The 21,685-nt window shown below is 42.5% G+C and overlaps 6 protein-coding genes across 11 annotated transcripts in view; 3 read left to right on the top strand and 3 right to left on the bottom strand.

The window, feature by feature from the left end:
• Positions 1–77: 77 nt before the first annotated feature.
• Positions 78–1,325, top strand: CG6028 (uncharacterized protein). The gene is made up of 3 exons (NM_142745.4): positions 78–444; positions 531–658; positions 730–1,325. Exons 1-3 carry the CDS (start codon positions 180–182, stop codon positions 1,216–1,218), a joined length of 882 nt encoding a protein of 293 aa, NP_651002.3. The 5' UTR covers positions 78–179; the 3' UTR covers positions 1,219–1,325.
• mRpL35 (mitochondrial ribosomal protein L35) lies at positions 1,243–2,057 on the bottom strand. Its single transcript, NM_142744.3, has 2 exons — positions 1,952–2,057; positions 1,243–1,887 (listed from the first exon to the last, which is right to left on the bottom strand). Exons 1-2 carry the CDS (start codon positions 1,974–1,976, stop codon positions 1,376–1,378), a joined length of 537 nt encoding a protein of 178 aa, NP_651001.2. The 5' UTR covers positions 1,977–2,057; the 3' UTR covers positions 1,243–1,375.
• A 191-nt stretch (positions 2,058–2,248) lies between these two features.
• On the top strand, positions 2,249–6,079 carry Mitofilin. Of its 3 annotated transcripts, NM_001275890.1 has the most exons (9): positions 2,510–2,697; positions 2,955–3,184; positions 3,318–3,791; positions 3,852–4,000; positions 4,064–4,759; positions 4,862–4,882; positions 4,976–5,134; positions 5,192–5,480; positions 5,547–5,851. In NM_001275890.1, exons 1-9 carry the CDS (start codon positions 2,653–2,655, stop codon positions 5,722–5,724), a joined length of 2,241 nt encoding a protein of 746 aa, NP_001262819.1. In that variant the 5' UTR covers positions 2,510–2,652; the 3' UTR covers positions 5,725–5,851. The 3 variants fall into 3 exon arrangements, with proteins under 3 accessions (NP_524444.3, NP_001262819.1, NP_001262818.1); NM_079720.3 differs by lacking the exon at positions 4,862–4,882 and having other exon boundaries at positions 2,249–2,697; positions 5,547–6,079; NM_001275889.1 differs by lacking the exon at positions 4,862–4,882 and having other exon boundaries at positions 5,547–6,079.
• A 122-nt stretch (positions 6,080–6,201) lies between these two features.
• Idh3b (Isocitrate dehydrogenase 3b) lies at positions 6,202–9,193 on the top strand. 2 transcript variants are annotated; one of them, NM_001170211.1, is made up of 6 exons: positions 6,202–6,592; positions 6,757–6,804; positions 6,868–6,960; positions 7,488–7,604; positions 7,662–8,243; positions 8,366–8,759. In NM_001170211.1, the coding sequence occupies exons 1-6, from the start codon at positions 6,551–6,553 to the stop codon at positions 8,594–8,596; spliced, it is 1,113 nt and encodes a 370-aa protein (NP_001163682.1). In that variant the 5' UTR covers positions 6,202–6,550; the 3' UTR covers positions 8,597–8,759. The 2 variants fall into 2 exon arrangements, with proteins under 2 accessions (NP_001163682.1, NP_651000.1); NM_142743.3 differs by having other exon boundaries at positions 6,400–6,592; positions 8,366–9,193.
• A 178-nt stretch (positions 9,194–9,371) lies between these two features.
• Positions 9,372–10,887, bottom strand: Theg (Testicular haploid expressed gene). The gene is made up of 4 exons (NM_142742.3): positions 10,278–10,887; positions 10,105–10,204; positions 9,824–10,043; positions 9,372–9,757 (listed from the first exon to the last, which is right to left on the bottom strand). The coding sequence occupies exons 1-4, from the start codon at positions 10,754–10,756 to the stop codon at positions 9,495–9,497; spliced, it is 1,062 nt and encodes a 353-aa protein (NP_650999.1). The 5' UTR covers positions 10,757–10,887; the 3' UTR covers positions 9,372–9,494.
• Positions 10,888–11,044: 157 nt separating this feature from the next.
• Eip93F (Ecdysone-induced protein 93F) overlaps positions 11,045–21,685 on the bottom strand; it is a 65,426-nt gene continuing 54,785 nt past the window's right edge. For 2 of the 3 annotated variants that reach the window (NM_143745.3, NM_001275888.1), the window contains exon 6: positions 11,045–21,624. In NM_143745.3, coding sequence (NP_652002.2) covers positions 19,080–21,624 — 2,545 coding nt within the window. In that variant the 3' untranslated portion in view covers positions 11,045–19,079. The remainder of the gene's footprint in view (positions 21,625–21,685) is intronic. The other variant, NM_001104395.2, reaches the window with a different exon arrangement.

The following is a 21,685-nucleotide window of genomic DNA, read 5'->3' as shown; positions in this document are numbered from 1 at the left end:
TATGTATGATGCTTTTCTAACACCTGCGGCTTCAGGGGGTTAATGTCTGGCAGTGTTGAAAAGCGCGTGTAAATTCTTTAACTGATTGCTGGTGCCCTCATTACGTGAGATTCGAGTTTGGCCACTGGAGCGTTAATTGGATAGCCGCGATAGATTCGTTCGACGTAAATCAGTCATAAATGCAAGCTGCCAGAATGAGGTTCGTTCAATACCTGCGAAAAGGTGACTTGGCCAAGCGACTTGGTCTACTGTCCGAGGATCAAAAGTCGCTGGTGGAATTTGCCGGCTTGGAGGGTGTGCCCAGCGATCTAAAGATCCTGATTGCCCAGGATCCCAATCTGGAGGAACTGGCGAAGAAGGCCGAAAAGCAGCCGCGACTCGAGGTGAATGATGATGTCACTTTGCTGCCGCCTCTTACCGATCCCGGCAAGATCATCTGCATTGGTAAAGAATGAATTAACATACATATGTATAAACATATGTAGTTGGACCCTGACCTTCAAAATGACGTATTCTCGATCTGCTTGCAGGTCTGAACTACCAGGACCACTGCGATGAGCAGAACAAGCCGACCCCCAAGGAACCATTGTTCTTTAGCAAGTTTAACAATGCCCTGGTGGGTCCTCAAGATAATGTCATCGCTCATGCGGCCAGCAGCGTAAGTGAAGCAAGAGATAACAAGAGATAGGCTCATCGAGATAACCAACCGACCAAAAAAAAATTCCACAGAAAATCGATTGGGAGGTTGAGCTGGTCTGTGTCATTGGCAAGGTCGCCCGCCAGGTGCCCAAATCGCAGGCCATGGACTATGTCTTCGGGTATTCGGTGGCCCAGGATATCTCCGCCCGCGACTGGCAGAAGGAACGCAACGGTGGTCAGTTCCTTATGGGCAAGTCGATGGACACTTTTCTGCCGCTGGGACCGGCTGTGGTGCACAAGAGTCTGGTGCCGGATGTTTACAACTTGAATCTGAAAACCTGGGTCAACGGCGTGGAGAAGCAGAACGGCAATACCGGCAACTTGATCTTCAAGCTGGACGATGTGATCAATCGTCTGTCGCAGACCATTACCCTGCTGCCCGGCGACATCATAGTCACCGGAACGCCCAAGGGCGTGGGCATGCATCGCACTCCGCCGGAATTCCTTCAGCCCGGTGATGTCGTGCAGTCGGAGATTGTTGGATTGGGCAAGCTGTGCAACAAGATTGTGGCTCCCTAAGATTGTCAACTCATTTGGCTTGTTGTGTTTGTAAAGTTTGTGTTATTAGTGAAACAATGGCATTTAATAGATGATTTTGTAGTTTTCAATAGATAAACTATAATCAGATATTTTGGTTTTGTTTAATTCAAGTATGTAGTATCTTTGATTAGCCAGGTCACACCTTAAAGGTCTTTGACTGTGTGGCGTAGTACTCGTTGCGGCTGTGATAGGGCTTATAGGGATCGTTGATGAAATGCTTTGGGCGCCGCCAATAGCTGGTGACCATCTTGTCCAGCAGCCAGCTCTGCGTGGCATTGGTGAAGACGTGCTGCTTGAGGCGGCGTCGTAAAGCTGCGGATTTCTTGAAGAGCTTCTTTTGGCGACCGGAATGGGTGCGTATCCAGGCGCCCCAGTCCAGGCGCTTAAAACGTTTCAGTACCGCCTTGACGGTCTTTCGTTTACCCTTCACCAGCGAGAATTTGGTCACGTTGCGTGTGTTTGATGGTGTTCCTGTGGCTGCTAGCACACCCGGCAGCTGCAGGAGCTGGTGATGAGCAGGAGATGCCAGTGATGGCGTGGGCAACAGGCACGGACGGGATAGAGTCATCAAAGTGGCACGTTGTGTCCGCTGGACCAGAGGAACCAACGAAGATGCAGCCGGCGACTGGCGGCAAACGCTTCGCAGCGCTGAAAGTTAAGAACAATTAAAGTAACGTAAACTTGTAAGCCCTATTAGCTGACTTCAACTTACCGCTTGTCACAAAAGTTCTTAGCATTTCACTTAAAACGACAAAGATAAACCTATAATTCCATACAAAACGCAGGTGCTCTTCTTCTTATCGAATCGCGTAACAGTCAGCTGTGTGCCATTCACAGCGAACAAACATAGATTAGCTTGCTATTGGAGATGGGAACCGGTCATCATAAGAACTATCGCAAATGTTTTGGGATTCACCCAAGGAATGGATCAAGTTCAATTTTTCGTTGATAACAATTAAGGCAAAAGGATCCCTTAACCATGTAATCCATTTGTAGAACACTGACAATTCTGACAATTTAAAACTTGTTATAAAAATTGTTGCTTAAACTTATGCGCCCATCTCCAAATCAAATGTATTTTGACTGGCCTATCGAGTACATGCGTATATGTTGCCGACACTTTTTCCATCAAAACACAAACCAAAATTGAGTGATCAAATTCGAGTGGCGCGGGCAAGCGAAACGAAAAGGACGACGAGCAGCACGCAGGACTCGTGTGCGTGTGCGTGGGAGTGTGGGGAATGGAAGAGGAAGCAGCAGCACTGGCCAGCCATTCACCCACCAGCGCTGACGCAGTCGAGCCAGCTTCGAACGAATTGGGCAATATTTAATTCACGCCGCCGGGACTTGAAATTTACGGTAGCCGAAGGAGCAGGAGCACGAGCAGAGCAGGATCACAGCAAAATCAACACCATGTATCGGCTAGCGGTGCGAGATCAGTGCAAGTGCGCCCTGCAGGTGAATTTTTGACCCATTCATTTCTAGCTATTTGATAACGTGAAAATCGATCGTCACGTTGCCCCACACCCCCGCGCGCCCACAAACAAGCGGTTGGCGAAAATACAACAAGAGGCGCTGGTTATGTCATCTACCAAGCCCAGGAATTGGGCGAAAAGCTCCAAAATTCCAGTTGACCAAGGGCGCGGGGGTATCAACGGGCTTGCCAATTTCCTTAAATGTGATGGTCCTAAATGTATTACCTTTCATTGCAACAGCGTACGCTGCAGCAGACGACCGCAAACAACAGGCAATTCGGCGGAAGCAGCAGCGGAAGTGGCGGCCGGGAACAGGGCAGGCGGCAGCAGGAGGAGCAGGGACAGCAAGGCGATCAAGGATATCAAGGATACCAGAGCCTGCCACCGCATATGCGCGAAGCTGGCTTCGGCAAAGTGGTCCTCTTCGTCTCACCACTGGCAGCTGTCGGCGGTGTCATCACCTACGCCAAGTAAATAGAGCCACAATAGAGGTTTAAGATAAGGATAGGCAGTCCACCTGTAGATCAACAAAAATTCGTACACATTTTATTGCACCTGAAATGCTTAAATGAACCATCGAATAATGTAGAAATCCTTTTCCAGATACGACGACGACTTCCGCAAATTGGTGGAGAAGAATGTACCCGGCGCAGGATCCGTCATCAAGGTGGCTCTGCAGGAGGAACCGCCATTCAAGGGCATCACCAAGAACGTCAACGATCAGATCGATAAGGTCAAGTCTGGCATCGAGACAGTGACGTCCACGGTGGACTCCGTTACATCTAAGGTGACGGGCCTGTTTGGCGGCGGCAGCGGCGATGACAAGTCCAAGAAGTCCAAAGTGGAGCCCGTGAAGGCCACTCCTGCTGAGGAAAAGAGACCCTCAAAACCAAGCGAAGTCAGCAAGACTGAAGCGAAGCCAGTGTCGAAGCCAGCAGCAGCAGCAGCGCCTGCGCCCGCTGCCAAGCCTAAGGATAATCCGCTGCCCCGCGATGTTGTTGAGCTGGAGAAAGCCATCGAGCTGTCTGCTCAACTGGCCGTCAAGGAGTACAACGTCGCTATTGGCGTTTTGAAAGGGTGAGCAATTCTCGTTAACTATTCGTTGCGTGATTTTAAATTTAATCAAATATCGTTCAGCTTTAATGACGATGTCCGTAAGGTTGTAGACAAGGCCGTAGAGAATGGAGAGAACTCTCTTTGGACCACGCTGAAAAATCGAGCAAGTGCCCGTGATACGGCAGTGGCTACGGCAGAGCGAGCTGCCCGTGAGGCTCAGGAGAAGATTGGTAAGTCCATTGTTTGTTAAATAGATTCCAAATTTCAGTAACATTCCCTTCTATCAACTGCAGTCGCCTGCGAGATCGCCCTGAGTGCTGCGGCAACGGCCCAAAACGCAAAGAAAGTAGAGGCAGTGCGCGACAAGATCAAGAAGCTTGTGGACCACATTGGCAACGTAAAGGACGAGCTTTACCGGCACAAGGACACGGCCAGCGTGTCAGACAAGTACTGGCGGAATGTGGAGAAGGCGCGAAACTACTTCATTGACGAGATCGAGTCTATCTTCCCCGGCCTCAGTTTGGCGGATAAGAAACTTAATCTGTCAAAGGAGGACCTAGACTTGTTCATCCTGCACGCCTACACCCATGTCCTGGCCTACCAGAAGGAGCTGCAGCGCTTGCAAACCGATGGTGAGCTGCGCCTGAAGAGAGCTATTGACTCGGTTCGCGGTGACAACGATTCGGAGGCTTTGCGCGCCCAACTGGAATACCATTTGGAGGCCGAGCGGCGCAAACTGGCCGTGGAAAATCAAAAGAAAATCTTCCACATCCACGCCGAGTCTGATAAGCTGCTGCGCTTGCAGCTCAAAAAGCAAGCAGAGGCCCACGCCGATCATATAAAGGACATCGTGGCGCAGCGGGAGACCGATCTGACGCGAAGCTTTAAGCGTGAACTTGAGGATAAGCTGGCGACCGAAAAGGCCAACTATAAGTTACAATTGGCCGGGATGCTCGGCAAGCTGCGCGGAATGGACGCGGCTCTGGCAGGTAAGTTATACGTTTTAAACGATATCGGTTGAATGTAGCTAGTGTAGCGTGGCTAGATATATAATGGTTTTCAAACCTTTTCAAAACATGCTGCTATATTAGAGATAGAGGATGAGTTTCAAGGTATATTCACCCTATATGAAGGGTAGTACTTATACCAACTTATTCTTGGTTTAATCAAAATGTTTATTGACATTATATGCAACATTTTTGCAGAGCGTGCGGATGCAGAGCGTACTGCCAATCAGGCGCAGGCCCTTTGGGCCGCCTGCCAAGCTCTGTGGGCCTCCGTGCGCGCTGCCACTCCTGGCGTGCACTATAAGGATAGGTTGCGCCCGTTAAAGAACGAGATCAATGCCATTGCCAAGGTGGCTAGTAAGTTGAAACGTTTCCCACATTTCGATTTCAGTTGCTAAATGCATATGCTTACAGAGGGTGACGACCTGGTGGCCGCTGTGCTGGAAAGCGTCCCGAAGGAGGCTCAGGAGCGCGGTGTCTATCCAGAAGATGCATTGCGCGAGCGTTTCCTGAATGTGGAGCGCGTGGCGCGACGATTGGCTTTGGTGCCCGAGGAAGGAGCCGGCCTGCCCATCTACTTCCTGTCCTATCTGCAATCGCTGTTCATCTTGCGACCCGATAATCCCATATCCAAGGACGAACTCGAGAACAAACCCTTCGACTATAGCAAACTGGACACCTACGATATCCTAAACAGGGCCAGGTGAGGCGATTGATTCATCTATCACTAGAGTTATATAATATATATTATATATATTATGTTTCACAGGTACCATGTGGATCGCAGCGACTTTCTGCAGGCGCTCAAGTACATGAATCTGCTGCAGGGTGCATCGCGCAAGATTGCCGGCGAGTGGATGAAGGAGGCTCGCCTCATGCTGGAGACTCAGCAGGCGGCCAACACCTTGATGGCTCACGCCGCTGCCAGCGGACTATTGTATTTGTAGACTACGTCCCGTGTCCCCTTCCTTCAGAAACAAGATGATACACTTACTATTTGTTATTAGTCCAGGAGAAGATGGTACGATTACCAACAATATGTAATTTGTCCAATTAGCGATCACAGTTGAAACGAAATAGCACTTATATACATATATTTGTAACATTTTGTTTAGCTTCAATTATACAAATTAAACATAGAAACCATCATTATAAAATCCAAAACATAAATACTCTGGGAAGATTTGTAAAAAATTCGATACCAAGGCATGAATGGAATATGATATATTACTAAAGCTGAAATTGGCAAGCTTTGTGTTTCTGAAGAACAATGTGATTAGGCCATAAATAAACATAAAGAACATCCACTTGTTGTTTAATTTAGCGAAAAAAATTAATATAATAAATAAGTTGACTAAAAAGTATGCTGAATGTCAAAATTCAAATAAAATGCATTGGCTAAATTTAATTTCTCTGTTCTGAAAAGAAAGCATGGTAGGCAAGGCAAATGTATTCAAAAACAGGTTACTATGCGGTTGCCGCCAAATTTATTCCTTAAATAATCGTATATGTTCGTTACTAATTTTCGAACGCCAAAATCGCGATAGTTGGTCGTTAGCCAGCACTGGACGCGCCAGTTTCGTGGGCGGCTATCGCCAGCCCTGGTAGTCAGAGGCAATCAGCTGGTTTGCGTGGTCGATTTGGTCCTATTGAAATTTTTCGGTTTGGCACCGGAGCAAAAATCACATCGCAATCAAAAATTTCGCGTGGCCAAAGGACACACTTTTGAGTTTGGATCAACAGCCGGGAAGATCTAGCTAACCGAATAGCAAAATGTCGATGCTGGCGAGAACAGTTGGACGGACGTTCATGCAGGTAAACGGCCATCCAAACCGCAGCTCTTACATAAACACTTGCTCGCGACGCGCTGTGCGAATATTTCTGCGCTGAGGCCTAGTTCTTATACGTTTCTTTTTTTTTTTTTTGAGGTTATAATCCTAGCCAGCCTTAACGATTACATTGCATTCTTCTCGTTTTAGGCTGCGGCAGCACGTAGTCTGCACACCACGTCGACGCTACGGGCTACGGTGAGTGTTAAATGCGCTTATTAAGTGGCACCAGTTGTAACCGGAAAATAATTGGTCTTGCAGGATAACTACGGCGCCAACAGGACCACCTGCACACTGATTCCCGGCGACGGTGTGGGTCCCGAGCTGGTCTACTCCCTCCAGGAGGTCTTCAAGGTAGCTAACCATCCATCAAGTTGCAATCATTCACATACAGTATTCCAATGCGTCCTAATTCTTATAAATCTATACTCTTGCGTCTCTTGATCTCTCTTAAAAAAAAGGTTATTTAAGCTTAGGATCATTGCCAGCTTGGTTTCCTATTTAATAGAAAAGCTTTTTTTAAGCAAGTCGGCGTTTAGTTAGTTATGTACATATTTCTAGAATCTATTAGATTTAAAAAGCACAGGGCTCTAAAAATTAATTAATATATTTCACTCTTCACAGAGCGCATTGTATTTGATAACACTTCCATTTTTCCCGATCACGAGTGTTTTTATTATATAAATCAAAACATCAAACTTATCTGTATCGTAAAGATATGTGATAAGTGGCTGCTACTTGAAAATTTTAGTAGATTTCGGGATTTCCGTTTTAACTGAACATACATGTTCATACGTGCGACTAAATTAAAAAATGCTATGTAAATTCTTTAACTTTTCAAGCCCAATCAATATGCATAATTATCTTATCTTGTCGTTCAGGCAGCCAGCGTTCCCGTGGACTTCGAGTGCTACTTCCTTTCCGAAATCAATCCCGTGCTTAGTGCCAAACTGGAGGATGTGGTGGCATCCATTCAGAAAAACAAAGTGTGCATTAAGGTAAGTTTGCAAGAAAATAAAATAGTGTGATAAAATCTAAACAATGTGCTCCTTCAGGGCGTTTTGGCCACACCCGACTACAGCAATGTGGGTGACCTGCAGACCCTTAACATGAAGCTTCGCAACGACCTGGACCTCTACGCCAATGTGGTGCATGTGCGCAGCTTGCCCGGTGTCAAGACCCGCCACACCAACATCGACACGGTGATTATTCGCGAGCAGACGGAGGGCGAGTATTCGGCGTTGGAGCACGAGTCGGTGCCCGGCATTGTGGAGTGCCTGAAGATTATCACCGCCAAAAAGTCCATGCGCATTGCCAAGTTCGCCTTCGACTATGCGACGAAGAATCAGCGCAAGAAGGTCACCGCCGTGCACAAGGCGAATATCATGAAGTTGGGCGACGGTCTCTTCCTACGCTCCTGCGAAGAGGTTTCCCGGCTCTATCCGCGCATCCAGTTTGAGAAGATGATCGTGGACAACACGACCATGCAGATGGTTTCCAATCCCAACCAGTTCGACGTGATGGTCACCCCCAATCTCTATGGTGCCATTGTGGACAATCTGGCCAGTGGTCTCGTGGGCGGTGCTGGTGTCGTTGCTGGTGCCTCCTACTCCTCGGAATCCGTCGTCTTTGAGCCGGTAAGATTCGCCATAAAGACATAAAGATAATCCATAAGATCGTGATTTACACGGTTCTCGAGCCTAGCTGTGCGAATCCACTTCAGACTATTCTTATCTCTAATACCGATTTCCGATTGCAGGGTGCACGTCACACCTTCGCCGAGGCCGTGGGCAAGAACGTGGCTAATCCCACTGCCATGCTGCTCTGCGGCGTGAAGCTGTTGCGCCACATCAACCTGCCCACCTACGGCGAGATCATCCAGAATGCCATCAACAAGGTGCTGAACGATGGCAAGGTGCGTACTAAGGATCTGGGCGGACAATCGACCACGCAGGACTTTACCCGCGCCATCATCCTGAACATGTCCTAGATGGGCACCACTGTCATCGCCGGCATCGCGATCAGCAAGTCTACAACATCATGGGCAACAACGTTGGCGCTTATATAATCGACATTAGACAGTTTCTGTTGTTGCCACAGCTAAATTTTGAATTGTTGAAAGAAACACCTTGAAAGTTCTTAGTTATCCTATTACGTCCAATTTTTTTTATTTGTCCCGATGTCTTCAGTGCATTCATTTGAGTATTATTTCCGGCGAATATTTAAGTTTAGTCCAATTGAAACGCCTGCAGACCCGCCCCGAATCCAAAAGTTGCGAATTCTTTAGTTTTACCAATTGGCAGTAATACATCGATCCTTGATTATGTTGTAATTATTTACGTATTATTTCCCCCCCCCCCCCTTTTTGATTTCGCAAAGATGCTAATTTACGGTCGAATTATATTTTATGTTTAACCCGTTGAAAAGCAAAACAAAAAAAAAAACCGAAAACAAATGATATTGCTAAACCAATTAACTGATAACGGATGGCTTTGAGTGGACCCACTCCACTGGAGCTGTGAGAAAGATAACAATAAACTCAAATCTAAATTAATTATTATTTAAAAGCCATTGTCAGTTCCGAGCTGTCTAAATTTTAAGTAATACAAACAAAAGATAAAAAAAAAAACCCAAACATATTTCTCAAACTTTTTTTTGACTGGAATGAAAGGCCAAAGGAGATTTCATCGCTATTCCCAACTCCGGCGCCACTTTCACAGGAAATCCAATCCCGTAAAGAGCCGGAAAAGCTCTAGTTGTTTTTTAAAAAACCAAAAACAAATTTATTAGAAAAGTCGATACCAAATGTAGCCGAAATGAAAAACTTAGAACACCAATAAGGACGGTAATGATTATCCAGACGCACAGTCCACGTCCGTCTCCAATTATTATCCACCCTTGGGCTTGGCCAACTCGATGAGGCGTGGCGAGGCTTTGGCCTTCAGAGCCGCCGGCGATATGGCAAACGGATTCTCCCGGATATGCGTGTTCTCGAACTCCTTGGGCTCCGCCAGCTCCTTGATCCGCGTGCTCGCCTTGTATTTGAGCGCGTTTGGCGCGATACCGAATGGATTCTCCTTGACATCCGCCAGTCCTTGGTTGGCATCGCGCGTGGTAAGTGGCTCGGACATCTCCTTGATGCGGGCACTCGCTAAGTGAAGCAATGCCAGGTGCTGCATTATTAAAAGATCAACTAAATTGGAGTATGTGTACTTACGCTTGTAGCGAAGGGCATTGGGCGAGACCTTCTCCGGATTCTCGTTGATGTGGACATTATCGCGCACGACGGGCTGCGATATTTGCTTGATCCGCTTGGTCGCCTTGTAGTCCTTCATCTGGGAGGTCAGCTCCCACTTGGGTTTGATCTCCTCCAAATAGGCCTTGGGACTGGCCAGCTGATTGAGACGCACGGGATCGAACTCCCCAGCTCCACGATCCTAAATGAAATGGGGGATTATCATCAGTTTTTAGCTGAATTTAGTTTTTTTTTTAACTTACCGGTTTCGGGACCTTTGGTGCTTTCTTTGGTTTCGCCAACTTTTCGATGTACTTCTCGTGCTTAGCCAGCTGCTTCTCCGTCTTCTTCTTCTTTTTCTTCCTGCAAGCACAAAGGATAATGGGTTTATAAATAATAATGAATGAACATAAGATAGATAGATATATTATCTTACGGCTTAACCAACGGCTGGATATTCGTGAGACGACTGTACAGCGATAGATAGCTGTAGCGAAGCCATCTGTTCAGTATGGACTCCCCAATTGAGTCGCCCGCCAGAATGGCCGTTCGCCGCCTGTGAAGCAATCGACGGACCGTGGGCAGAGCTAGTTGCTCGGTGCGTGTGTGATTCTGGGCGTCACATGGTCGCACCATCTCGATGGACTTGGGAAATGAGCAGGCGCATTTCGGCACAAAGCGGCAGGTGCGTCGCCTGGGTATGGCCATTTCCATCAGACGCCGCCGCTTGACGAACATGCGCTCGTGTCGGCGCGTCAGTTTGTCCAGCTCCTGGCCAATGTCCCTAACGAAGCACTCGGCATCGTAGGGAATGGGGTCCCGGATGGGACAGCAGTCCGGACGGACGCAGTCCTTCAGCTGCAGACAAGTGGTCACCGTCGGGCTGAGGTCACACTTCAGTCCTTGGATGGTCATTCTGTGGATTTCCGAATTTTGACGCACTACTTTAAACCAATTAATGCTAACTTTTTTATTCGCTTATGATAAAAAACATCTACGATTATCTGAACGAGTTGAAAGCTAACTTCATCTGGAGAATTTTTTGTGGCAACTAAGTACAGAAATTTTGGAATTTGACAGCAAATGAAATGCATACATTTTTCGCTATTAGACAAGATTTTTTAATACTTACCTAAGCTGGAATTTTAATTTCAAAATTAAGCTTTATCCACTTAACCCCGATGGCAATGAAAAGACGTTGTTAATCTTTAATTAATGTTTTATTGACAGTATTCATAAAAATACTGAGAGTATGCTCCAAGTTCACATCATTACAAGTTAATAGTTTTGTTTTTGGGCCTTGTTTTCCGACTGTCCCATCGGCAAGTTGTTAATTTTTTTAGTTTGCTCTCCGACAGCTAACGTATACCCTCTATTTTTGCTCATTCTGTTCACATATACACAAATCTCATCCATTTCTTAAGCAATTTTTGCCCGTTTCCTTGACGTTCTTCTCAACTGATTTCGGTTGGTTTTTATGCTTTTTTACAATGTTTTTGCTTCGGTTAATGTAATGTATCTCCTTACTCTGGTTGCAATTCAATTGGAATTCAGCAGTTCAGCACATGTTCTTATTTGTTCATTATTATTGGCTTCAAATTTGTTGATCGTTTTTTTTTTATTCGTTTGTCTTGCGAACAAAATGTACATAACGTGGAAACGAAAGGGATAAGCATAATGTTAATAATAATTGTTATACACCCACATCGAACTTATGCAATACACTCATACCATACACAAATATGTACTATAAATTTGAATTTAGCATTTACTAGGTCATTTTTTGGTTGACAAAAATTTTGCTAATTTGAATTTACCTTATTTGGTTTGTTTGTTTTTTTTTTTCATTTGATATTCGATTTGTTGAGAATCCCACTTGGCATTCGCTTTTTTTTATATACACAAAAGGTCAACGCCAAAGCGAAATAATAATTAGTTCTATGTAAATTGGGGTTTTCTCCATTTTCAATCAATTTTTTTTTTTTTTTGCTTGCCATCGAAATATGTATGTTCTTTTTACACTTAATCCAGTTTTAGTTTGTTAATTTCCTCTCATATCGTATACATTTGATTTTGACTTACAAATATAATTTTAATCAGAATTTATCCAAAGTTTGCATGGCCTGAAGTTTTCACTGCATTTAGATATTTTTTTTGTTGCTTTAGAATCTAAAGTTTAGGTTTACTTTTTGACACGCTAAATGTATATAATATATGTATATAGATTACCAAAAGGGTTGCTCCTTCATTTATGTACACACATACGATTTTCCGGGTCTGCATAATTTTGCAATAGTTTTTCACAATTTTTGTTCGCAATTTTTAACTTGATTTTTCGTCTCGTCTTCAAGATATGCCTTAAAACTTGATTTAGCTTTAGTTTTCAACGCCACACGTCGTGTGTGCTTGTGTGTTTACATTTTAGTATTGATTTACCATTGATTTCATTAGTAATTTCATTAATTTAAGTTTAAATCATTTCTCCTTTTAGTTGGTCCCTGAAGCTGTGTTGAGTTTAGATGTACGATTCCTTTGGCTCGTCTGTGTAGTTGGTGCCATTTTTGATTTTTGTTCGGAAAATTTCAAAATTTTTAAGTGGGTTGGAGCCGAAACATATTTTTGAAAGTGGTGAGAATCAACTAAAGAACTGAACTAAAAATCAAACTCAATTAACCGAAACTAAAGTTTCAATTGCCTTTTATTGTTGTTGTTGTTATGGTTGTTGTTGTTGTTGTTGGGAATTGCATCTGTTGAGTGCCAATTGATATTGTTGTTGTTGTTGTTGTTGTTGCTCATCTCTTGCATGTGAAAATGGAGCAAATATTGGCCACGTTAGAAGGGCTTAGGGTTTTTATCCACCTGCTACCATGGCCAATATTTACTTTGGGCTATTGTTCAGTTTATTCATATTTCGTGTCATCTGTCAATTATAACTATTGCGTATAATGGTATTAAGTATCTTGTTGCAATTGTTAGACGGTGCTTAATTTAATATTCATATTCGATTTTTCTTATATTCTGCAATGTGTGTGAACGGAGAGCCTCCTGTGCTGATGATAAATGCAAACGATAAACGAATGGTTTAACTAAAATATTTTCCATTTTATTAATAAACGTTTTAATTCGTAAATATATTGTATATATCTGGTTTGTTTTTGCGTTTAAAACATAATAAGTAAATAATAAAGATAACGAAAATTATAAACTTAAACTTAGTTATGTGTGTCTGTGTAAATATAATAACAATTATGCACGCCTTACTAAACAGAAATTTTGCTGTTGTAAATATTAATTTAAGGTTTACAATGTATTTATTACATTTAATCAAATTAAGCGAAATTGTAATATGTTTATAAATTACTTATCAAATAAAACATATTTATTTTGGATTTCTTTTTCAACGCAGAACAAATTGGTTTCACATTTTTCTTGCAGTTTTAAGTTTTTCTTCACTTTTATGTTTCTTTTTAAAATCTCTGCTTTTGTGTTTTTTTTTTAGCTTTATTGCTAATACACTTTGCTGTACTTATGGGCTATTGCTAATAATAATGCGAATTCTTTTTATTTGCTTATTGGCTTTTGTTTTCCACTAAAAAATCGTTCTTTGTTTTTGAATTTTGTAGCAATTATGTAATGCAAAAAAAAAATGTTATTTTCTGCTCTATTTTCTTTATTATAGTTTACCGAAAGTCTAATTTTATGAATTGTACTTACATCAGTTTGTTTGTTTGTTGTAAAAATAATGAAAAATATGCTCAAAACTTTTGCCTGGCTAAGATTTTGGTTGTTTTCGCTTTTTTTTTTGACGCCAATTGCTTATAACTATTGAAGTTGTTGGTTTTACGGATTGATTGATTGATTAATTATGAATATTATTTTCTAGGGCTATTGTTGTTGTTCTTGTTGTAACTGTAACTGTGTGGAGCTGTGGTTGTTGTTGTTGTGTTTATAAGTTAATAATTGAAATAAAAATTGGTTTTATTCATTATGTTTTTCTTCCCATTATTAATATACTGGGGTTTTGCCTTTGCAGTTCGATTTGGTGCTGCTTCTTTTTTCCGATTCGCGATTGACGATTTCCTGTTTCCGGTTCTGAGTTTTGTATCTGATATCTGATTCTATTGCTTGGCTATGATCGATCCTAATTAAGTGGCTATTGTATCGTATCGGTTATGTGGCTAAGAGTACAAATCTGTTTTGAAGAAACGTTTCTGTGTGTGTCTGTGTTTGGGCATCTTGTTTAAAGTTAATTGCTGTGGCTATTTCTATTTACTTGTGGCTATTTAAGTTCTGTAGTTAGAGTAGTACTATTGTTTATTTAAATTGTGGTTGCTGCTGTTGTTGTTGTTGTTGTTGGTTGTTGTTGGTTGTATTTGTGGATAGAAAAAAGAAAAGTACAATCGACTTTAGGCTGCTTGGATTTTATCTGAGCTTTTGGACATCTCTTATGTCCACGTTTTGTATTTAATTAGTTTCATGTAATTAAGTTCTTATTATTTGCTTTTTTATTTTTTTTTTTTTGGCTTTTAATCAATTTTTGTTTCAATTATTTTTGGGCTATTGTTGTGGCTATTTTGTGGTTGTTATCACGTCTGGGCTATTGTTTCTTAGCAATTTTCGCTTGTGATCTTTGCTGATCTTGAGTTGTTGCGGTCGCTCAAGTTGAACTTAGGTGAAAAGTTTTGAGTTTTCTTTTTCTGGTTTGTGATTGTGATGTCTCGAACTGAGCATGTGAATGAGAATGTGAAGAATTTCAATTTTTTTTTTTTGGACTGAAGCGTGCGCATAATAATGAAAAAACCTAGGCGTAGTCTAATTGCTATTTTAAAGAGTTATGTGCACTTAAAATGATTTTTGATTTTCGATCCATACGGTAGACATATGCGTTATTCATCCTTCTTGGCATCGGCAAAGAAAGCTTGTAAATTATATTAATCTTTAATGTTAATATATTTGTTGTTGGTTGCTTGGTTTTGTTTGAAACAATTGCACTATAGTTCAAAATGATGTTGCCCATTTAAGAAGTCAATTAAAATAGGGAGTAATAATGCTAGTAATAATAAAAAAAGAGGAGAATACCATAAAAATGTTGTCTAATATGTACAAACCATAAATCGAGTCTAACAACGCGCTAAATAGTTTTAGTCCGTATAATAATAGAATAATAACTATAGTTACATACGTCTAGAAATTATTTGAAAGTAGAAGTTGATTGTTTTATGTGAAGAAATTTTGATTTGCCTACTATTAGGTCATAACTAATAATAATTATTTAAATCGTAATCATTTTATGCGCTTAACTAAACCGAAAAATAAACTCTAATTATATATATATGCACTTATATTCAGCAAATTTTGATTCGCATTGAACAAATAAGGTTTTATACACAAATATGAGCAATTTCATGAAGCACGCTAGAAACCCTCAATATTTTTCGCTCTCAAACCATTTAAAACAATTCTATATTATGAATATATCAATTTTTTTAGCTGGTTTTCCCTTCTCGCCATCGTCGTCTTTTTTTTTTATACAAATATTAACTATTATGTTGTAGTAAAACAAAGAATAAGTAATGTATGGGTAATCAATCTTGTTTCTCTCCGAAAAATAAAACACGTACCTGAGCGTTTTCGCCTGTTCACCTAGAAACCAAAAAGGGGGCGCAACCACGCCCCCCTCGACCAGGTGCACAAGCAAAAATTCTATACAATTCAACATTCTCAAGCTGTCACTCAATTACACTCGATTGGTTTATTTTGTTTTTGTGTTTCGAACTACCACTAGGTTGACATTTCGACTTTCGACTTTTTTTTTCTGCAGTTATGAACTTCCGTTAAGGTTTTAATCGCTGATCCCAAAATTTGGTTTACAGATTTTGGATCCGATTACCCTATCAATATGAAGTAGGGCCAAAGTGCGTTTCAGTTCTCCATGGGCAATGGAATGGTAGTATTCGATTGCCCGTATTGCGGGTTATGAAACGCACTGTACTTTGCTGTCTTGGGTTTTCTTGTAAATGGTTCTTGTCATTATCAGTTGCCTTGGAATTTGTAGCTAAACTTGCTTCGAAATATTTTCATTGTTTTAACATGTTTGTGTTTTTGTTTATAACGTTTGTTTCTTAAATTTGCTTATTTAAACCGTATAATTGCACTTTATCTTGTTTATTATTTTAAGTTTGATTTTCATTCTTTTTACATCAATATTTTCGTTTTTCATTTTTTAGCGTTGCGAAATTGTAATTTTTCTTTGTATAATTTTGCATTATAAAAGACTGCATTTTTTTTTCCTTTTAATTTTGACTTGAACTGGTAAACATTATTCCAAAATATATACAACTATATATGTTCTGAACAGTACCATCGATCTTGTCTTCTGCTTACTGTTTCCTATTCTCAGTATTCAGTATTCAGTTTTCAGTTTTTGTTTTCAGTGATGTGTGCCGTAGCTTAAGAAATTCTCTTGGCCAAATGCAGCGCTCGATTTTCGGGGCCAACTGCATTTGGGCCATTAGCTTGTGCTTGGTTTAGTTTCGTTTTATCCGATCTGTCTACAATTTCTTTACATGGGTGTGTGTTACTTTATCCATTGGTTTTGTCTTTTCGCATATGCTTAGCCAACGTTATTTCAGAAAATGCTCTTCAAAATTTTGGATTATTAATCACAGATAGTGTGTCTAATATATATGTATGTATATAATAAATATGTATGTATACTTCAAATATAATTAAATTAGCAATAAATACTTTTTGATTTATTTCCATCCATTCTTTATCTACTCTCGCCTATTTTCCCTTCCATTTTTCCATTTTTCATATAATAAACATTTTGAATTTCTTTAGGTTCGCAGAACTCTCCGCTATTATACCAAAATTCATAATTGTATTAAATTTTTTTTTTTTTACATTTTTAAGCCTTAACTTTTAATTTTGTTACCTTTGATTTTGATTCTAAACCACAACATTTATGCACATCAAATGTAATTTGGGAGATTAGCCAATAAATACTTTTTTATCAATCGCATCGTGGAAATGATAAATATATTAAATGCCTTTAAATGATTTCAATATAATTATTAAACGCATTTCGCTTGCTATTTTCCACAATTTTCCTTGCCATACCTTTGACTGTTTCTTGTATTATAATTCGCTAAATATTTTCAAATATTTCCGACAATTTTCACCATCTCATAATCATTTAAATATATTGTATATCGTTTTTGTATGGTTTTTTTGTTTTTCTTTTGACACTTACTAGCTAGCACACAAAATATGTTTTTAGGTACATTTATATAATTTTTCATCTATTTTCATTTACGCAGACATTTAGTTAGTAGTTGTTTACCCATAGATAGAATTTCAAAGTCAAACGAAATGTAGATACGTCGAAAGGAGGGCCAAAGTTTTGGATTGGGGGGGGTTTAACTGTGTAAATATGTTTTGCTCTCCTGTAAAAGAGTGTGTAGAGTGTATAAGTACATTTAAATATATTTAGTTGCTCAAAATGATCATGTGTTTGGTTTGAGGTATACGCGTAGTGATGAAGACACACACATACATAAATATACAAATATATATCATATGGTATATAGTAATATAAAGTCTTTATATATTTATGCTTTCTTACTTTTGGTGGTTAGGCGACTGTACATGAAATGTGTGTTCTCAAAATTTGTTTTGTTTTTCTTTTTGTCTCTCTTTTTACTTTTAAGCCGAAATCTTGAAATTTTGTTTTCAAATTTCCGTTTTAAAGCCTAAACACAGATATATATATTTTTGTAATTTTTTCTTTTATTTTTTATTTTTAACACCGAAACACTTTAATTTTGATTACTTTATTTGAATATGTGTGAAATTTTTTTTCGAATGAAAATAATTTTGAATGTTTTGGGGTGTAATATTTTGTATTCTTAGGTTTTGGAATTTTTCAAAATAAAAATGTAATTTGGGACTGATATTTCGGAAATTGTTTGATTTTTTTGCTTTTTACTCTGCGTTTGCGTTTCATTTGAATTATTATTTTGTGTGCTTTGTCTCGCTTTGCTTACTAATTTATTTAATTTGTAAATGTGAAGGCAGCTTTGTTTATTGATTTCCGTTTTGTATTTTCTTCTTTTGAAATCATAAAAAATGTTGAATTTTTGTGGATAATTTTGTTTTGGTTTTTTGATTGTTGTTTTTCGGTTTATATTTTTGAATTTTTGAATTTTGCTATTTCATTGTTTCATTTCTTTGTATTGTAGAGTCTTGTATTATTATTGCTTGTTTTGCTGGTTGTTGTTATTGATCGGATATTGCTGTTGTTGTTGCTTGTTATGGTTGTTACTGTTGTTGTTGTTGTTGTTATGGTCTCTTTGCTGTAGTTATTGTTGTTGTTGTAGTTGCTGTTGTTGGCTATACTCATTGTGTCTATGTCGAGGACAACTGCCTGGTCATTTTTTTTTTGGTTTTGGCCCTGTCTGAGCTGCGGCTCTAACTGCTCTAGAAATTTGCGTATGAAAACTACAATTATATGGAACATAAGAGTATCTTATGGAATGTGCGAAAATCGCAGCTCAAGGTCCAGAAACCTGACCAAAACAGAAGTCGATTAAGTTGTTGGCTTGTAAGTGCTATATATTTCTGCTATACATATATTTTCCCATTGGACTGTTTCATTTACTGTTCAGTAAAAAATATGCTCAACACAAAAATGCGGTTCGAAACGAAATGCAAAATGAAAATGGTTCTTGGTTTTTGCTCAGTATTCGTTTTTTTTCATTTTTTGTTTTTTTTGGTCTTAAGGTTTTAGATTTGTTTTGTTGTTAGCTTTTAAGAAAGTTTGTACAAGAGAATGCCTATTTGTCGATTGTCAAAACGAAACAAAAATATACATCGTACACTCCGGGGCACAAATGTATGTTTCTTTGCTTGCGGTTCTTGTTATTTTTGTTTTTTTTGTTTGTTTGTTGTTGTTTATGATTTCCTGTGGTTTTGTTTTTCCCCTATGCAGTTGATTACACATTTAACTAAGAGCTAGCGCACATTTACCACGCACATCGGTCAGCTGGCTGGCATAAATTATTATATATGTATATATATATATATATATATATATATAATTCTATTTAGTGATTTGTATGGTACTATCAAAAAACGTGGCTTAATTTGGTGTTCCCCCTCCCTCCGCCTAGAAGCTGTAGTAGTGGGCGGCCAGCGGTGGCCAGGCGAACGCTGGATTCGCGGCCATCGGCTGCTCCTATAACTGATCCGCCTGGTCCACTTGCTCGGCCTTGATCTGGGCCAGCTTCTCGTGCAGTATGGACGTGGTGTGGTGTCCAGGACTGTGATGTCCGGTGGCCGCCTCCGATTCGCACTTGATGTGACTGCTGCTGCTGCTGCCGCCATTGAGATCCATCATTTTGTGGTTTTGCTGGCCGCCACTTTCGCCGCTCTTCAAGCTGCTGGCATCCGTTTCGGAATCATCCCGCGACGTCATCCGGCTGCTCCTGCCGTTCCCATTGGTCTGGCCATTGCCGCCGCCGCCGCCGCCGCCGCCGCTCTTGTTCTTGTTGTGCGCCAAATCGCTGTTGTTGTTGTTGATGTGGCTGGCCGAGTGCTCCTCATCGCTGCTGCCGCCGCTGTCGGCGCTCAGGCGCTCCCGCTTGATGTCTGCATAGTTGCCCATGGGACTGCCCGACCGCTTTACGCTCTCCCCGCTGGCACTCGAACAGGTGGCGGCGTAGTCATTGTTCCGATGGTTGGTGAACGGCAAGGGGGTCTTCTTCACCAGCAGCTGATCGAGCAGGGCGTGTCCATGGCCATGCCCGTGCCCATGCCCGTTGCCATTGCTACCGTTGCTGCCATTACCCGCCGCACTGCCATTGCCCTCGCTCGCCTGCAGCGTCTTCCTGATGATGCCATCGTACACGTTCTCCACCATGTCCTGGGCACTCTTCATCAGGCCGTGGTGATTGGAGGCCTGGGGATTCCGCATCGCCTCCGTGATGCGATTGAAGTCCAGGCCGTAGGCATTCGTGGCGTTCGTCTGGGGCCAGAACATGTTCGGCTGAAAGGATAACGCCTGTGGACCCGCCTCGAAAAGGGGCAGTTTCAGGCCGTTGGGCGTGGCAGCGGCCGCTGCTGCTGCTGCCGCCGCCGCCGCCGCAGCCGCCTGATTGTTTTGGTTCTTGAGGGCATTGCTCAGCTTGGAGCCACCATGTGGTCCCGCCTTCAGTTTGTCCAGCTGCAGCTTGTTGGCTGGTCCGGTCAGGCCGACGAGATCGGGCTGCGGCTTGGGCTCTCGCTTGCGCGGTCGCATCAGGTGACGTTCCTTGACCTTGTACTCCAGCGTGGAATGCGGTACGCCGTAGTAGCTACCCGCTCGATGAACCGACATTTCACCTCTCTGCACCGCCTTGACCGCCTCCACCAAACTGTCGCGGTCATAGTTGCGATACTTGCCCCTCTTTGGTCGCGTTCCCTTGCCCAATGCCTCCTGGGCGCTCAGCTGTTGCTGCTGTTGCTGGTGGGTCAGGTGGTGAGCCGAATGGTGCTGTTGGGACAGCAGATTGGGCGAGGCTCCGAACCGTGAGGTGTCCGTTCCGCCAATGATCTTGGCCACCGAAATGCTCGGCTTCTTGTATCCCAGCGAGGAGGAGCCGCCATTGTTGCTGCTGCAATCGCTAACATTTCCGTTCCTGAGACTCTCCTGGCCACTCTGTTCGTTGATCTGGCGCTGGATATTGCTGGCCATCATCTTCTGTATGCTAGACGAGGATGAGGTCAGCAAACTGTTGCCGGCGGAGTAGCCACCTTGGGCCACGGCCGCGGCCAGCATGGGCGATGCGGAATGCGGGCTGCGATTGCTGCCGTTCCGATGGCTGTTGCTGCTGTGGTTGCTGTTGTTGCTGATGCTGAGGCTGTTGTTGTTGTTCAGCGGATGGTGGTGACCACCAACCAGTCCGCCCGGCGACAGGCTGCTGCTGCTGGCCGGACCGCTGACCTTGAAGGACGGAATCTTCAGTATGGGATCCTCGCTGGCATCGTTCGGATCCAACGAGGAGTTCGTTTCCGGAGTCTCCGACTTGGGCAGGCGATGCCGGTAGGCGGCGACATGTTGCTGCTGCTGCTGCTGCTGATGGTGTTGCTGATGGTGTTGCTGATGCTGTTGCTGTTGCAGCAGCAGCGAGGCATTGCCATTGCTGTTCTCCTGACTGGCGGACAGCAGATTTAGCAGTCCCTCGTTCATTATGCCACCACTGTTGGCCACCAGCAGACCCTTGATAAAGTCGCCCACCGTTTGCGTTTCATCCAGCTTCGGCATTGCACCAATCCCAGCAGCCAGCATCAGAGTGTGCAGCAGGACATTGGCATCCAGCGGAATGGATGGCGGTGCGCCCTGATTGGCACTGGCATTGCCACAGGCCGGATGTCGCCCCATTTTCGGCGATCCACGATCCACATCCTCGCCCAGATCGCTGCCATTGTGCTCGGACAGGTGGCTCAGTTTGCGCAGTTGTGCCCTTGCAAACTCTGCCGGATACACCGGTGTCGACGCATTGCTGTCCACTTCCGCCTCAGCATCATCGTTGGAGTCCTCGAGCTCGTCGCCATCATGATCCTGCTCCTGGTCATGGTGTTTCATCTTGAACAGCCGGTTGTCCAGAATGGAGCGCTGCTCATGGTGCTGGCTAGCCGATTTCCGGGCATCTAGCTTGTTGGCCACCACATCCTGTAGGGCCCGGCTCAGATCCTCTTCACTGTACGCCCTTCTTCCCGACGGCGTGGGCGTGGCACAGGCTCTGCAAGGGATAACGGAAACAAATTAAGTTTATAGTGACAATCCAAAAGTTTTTAAGGAGC

Source organism: Drosophila melanogaster, chromosome 3R (genome assembly GCF_000001215.4).
Source record: "Drosophila melanogaster chromosome 3R".
Lineage (NCBI taxonomy): Eukaryota > Metazoa > Arthropoda > Insecta > Diptera > Drosophilidae > Drosophila > Drosophila melanogaster.
The sequence above is the reverse complement of the archived record's forward strand: the minus strand, read 5'-3'. Positions and strand labels throughout refer to the sequence as shown.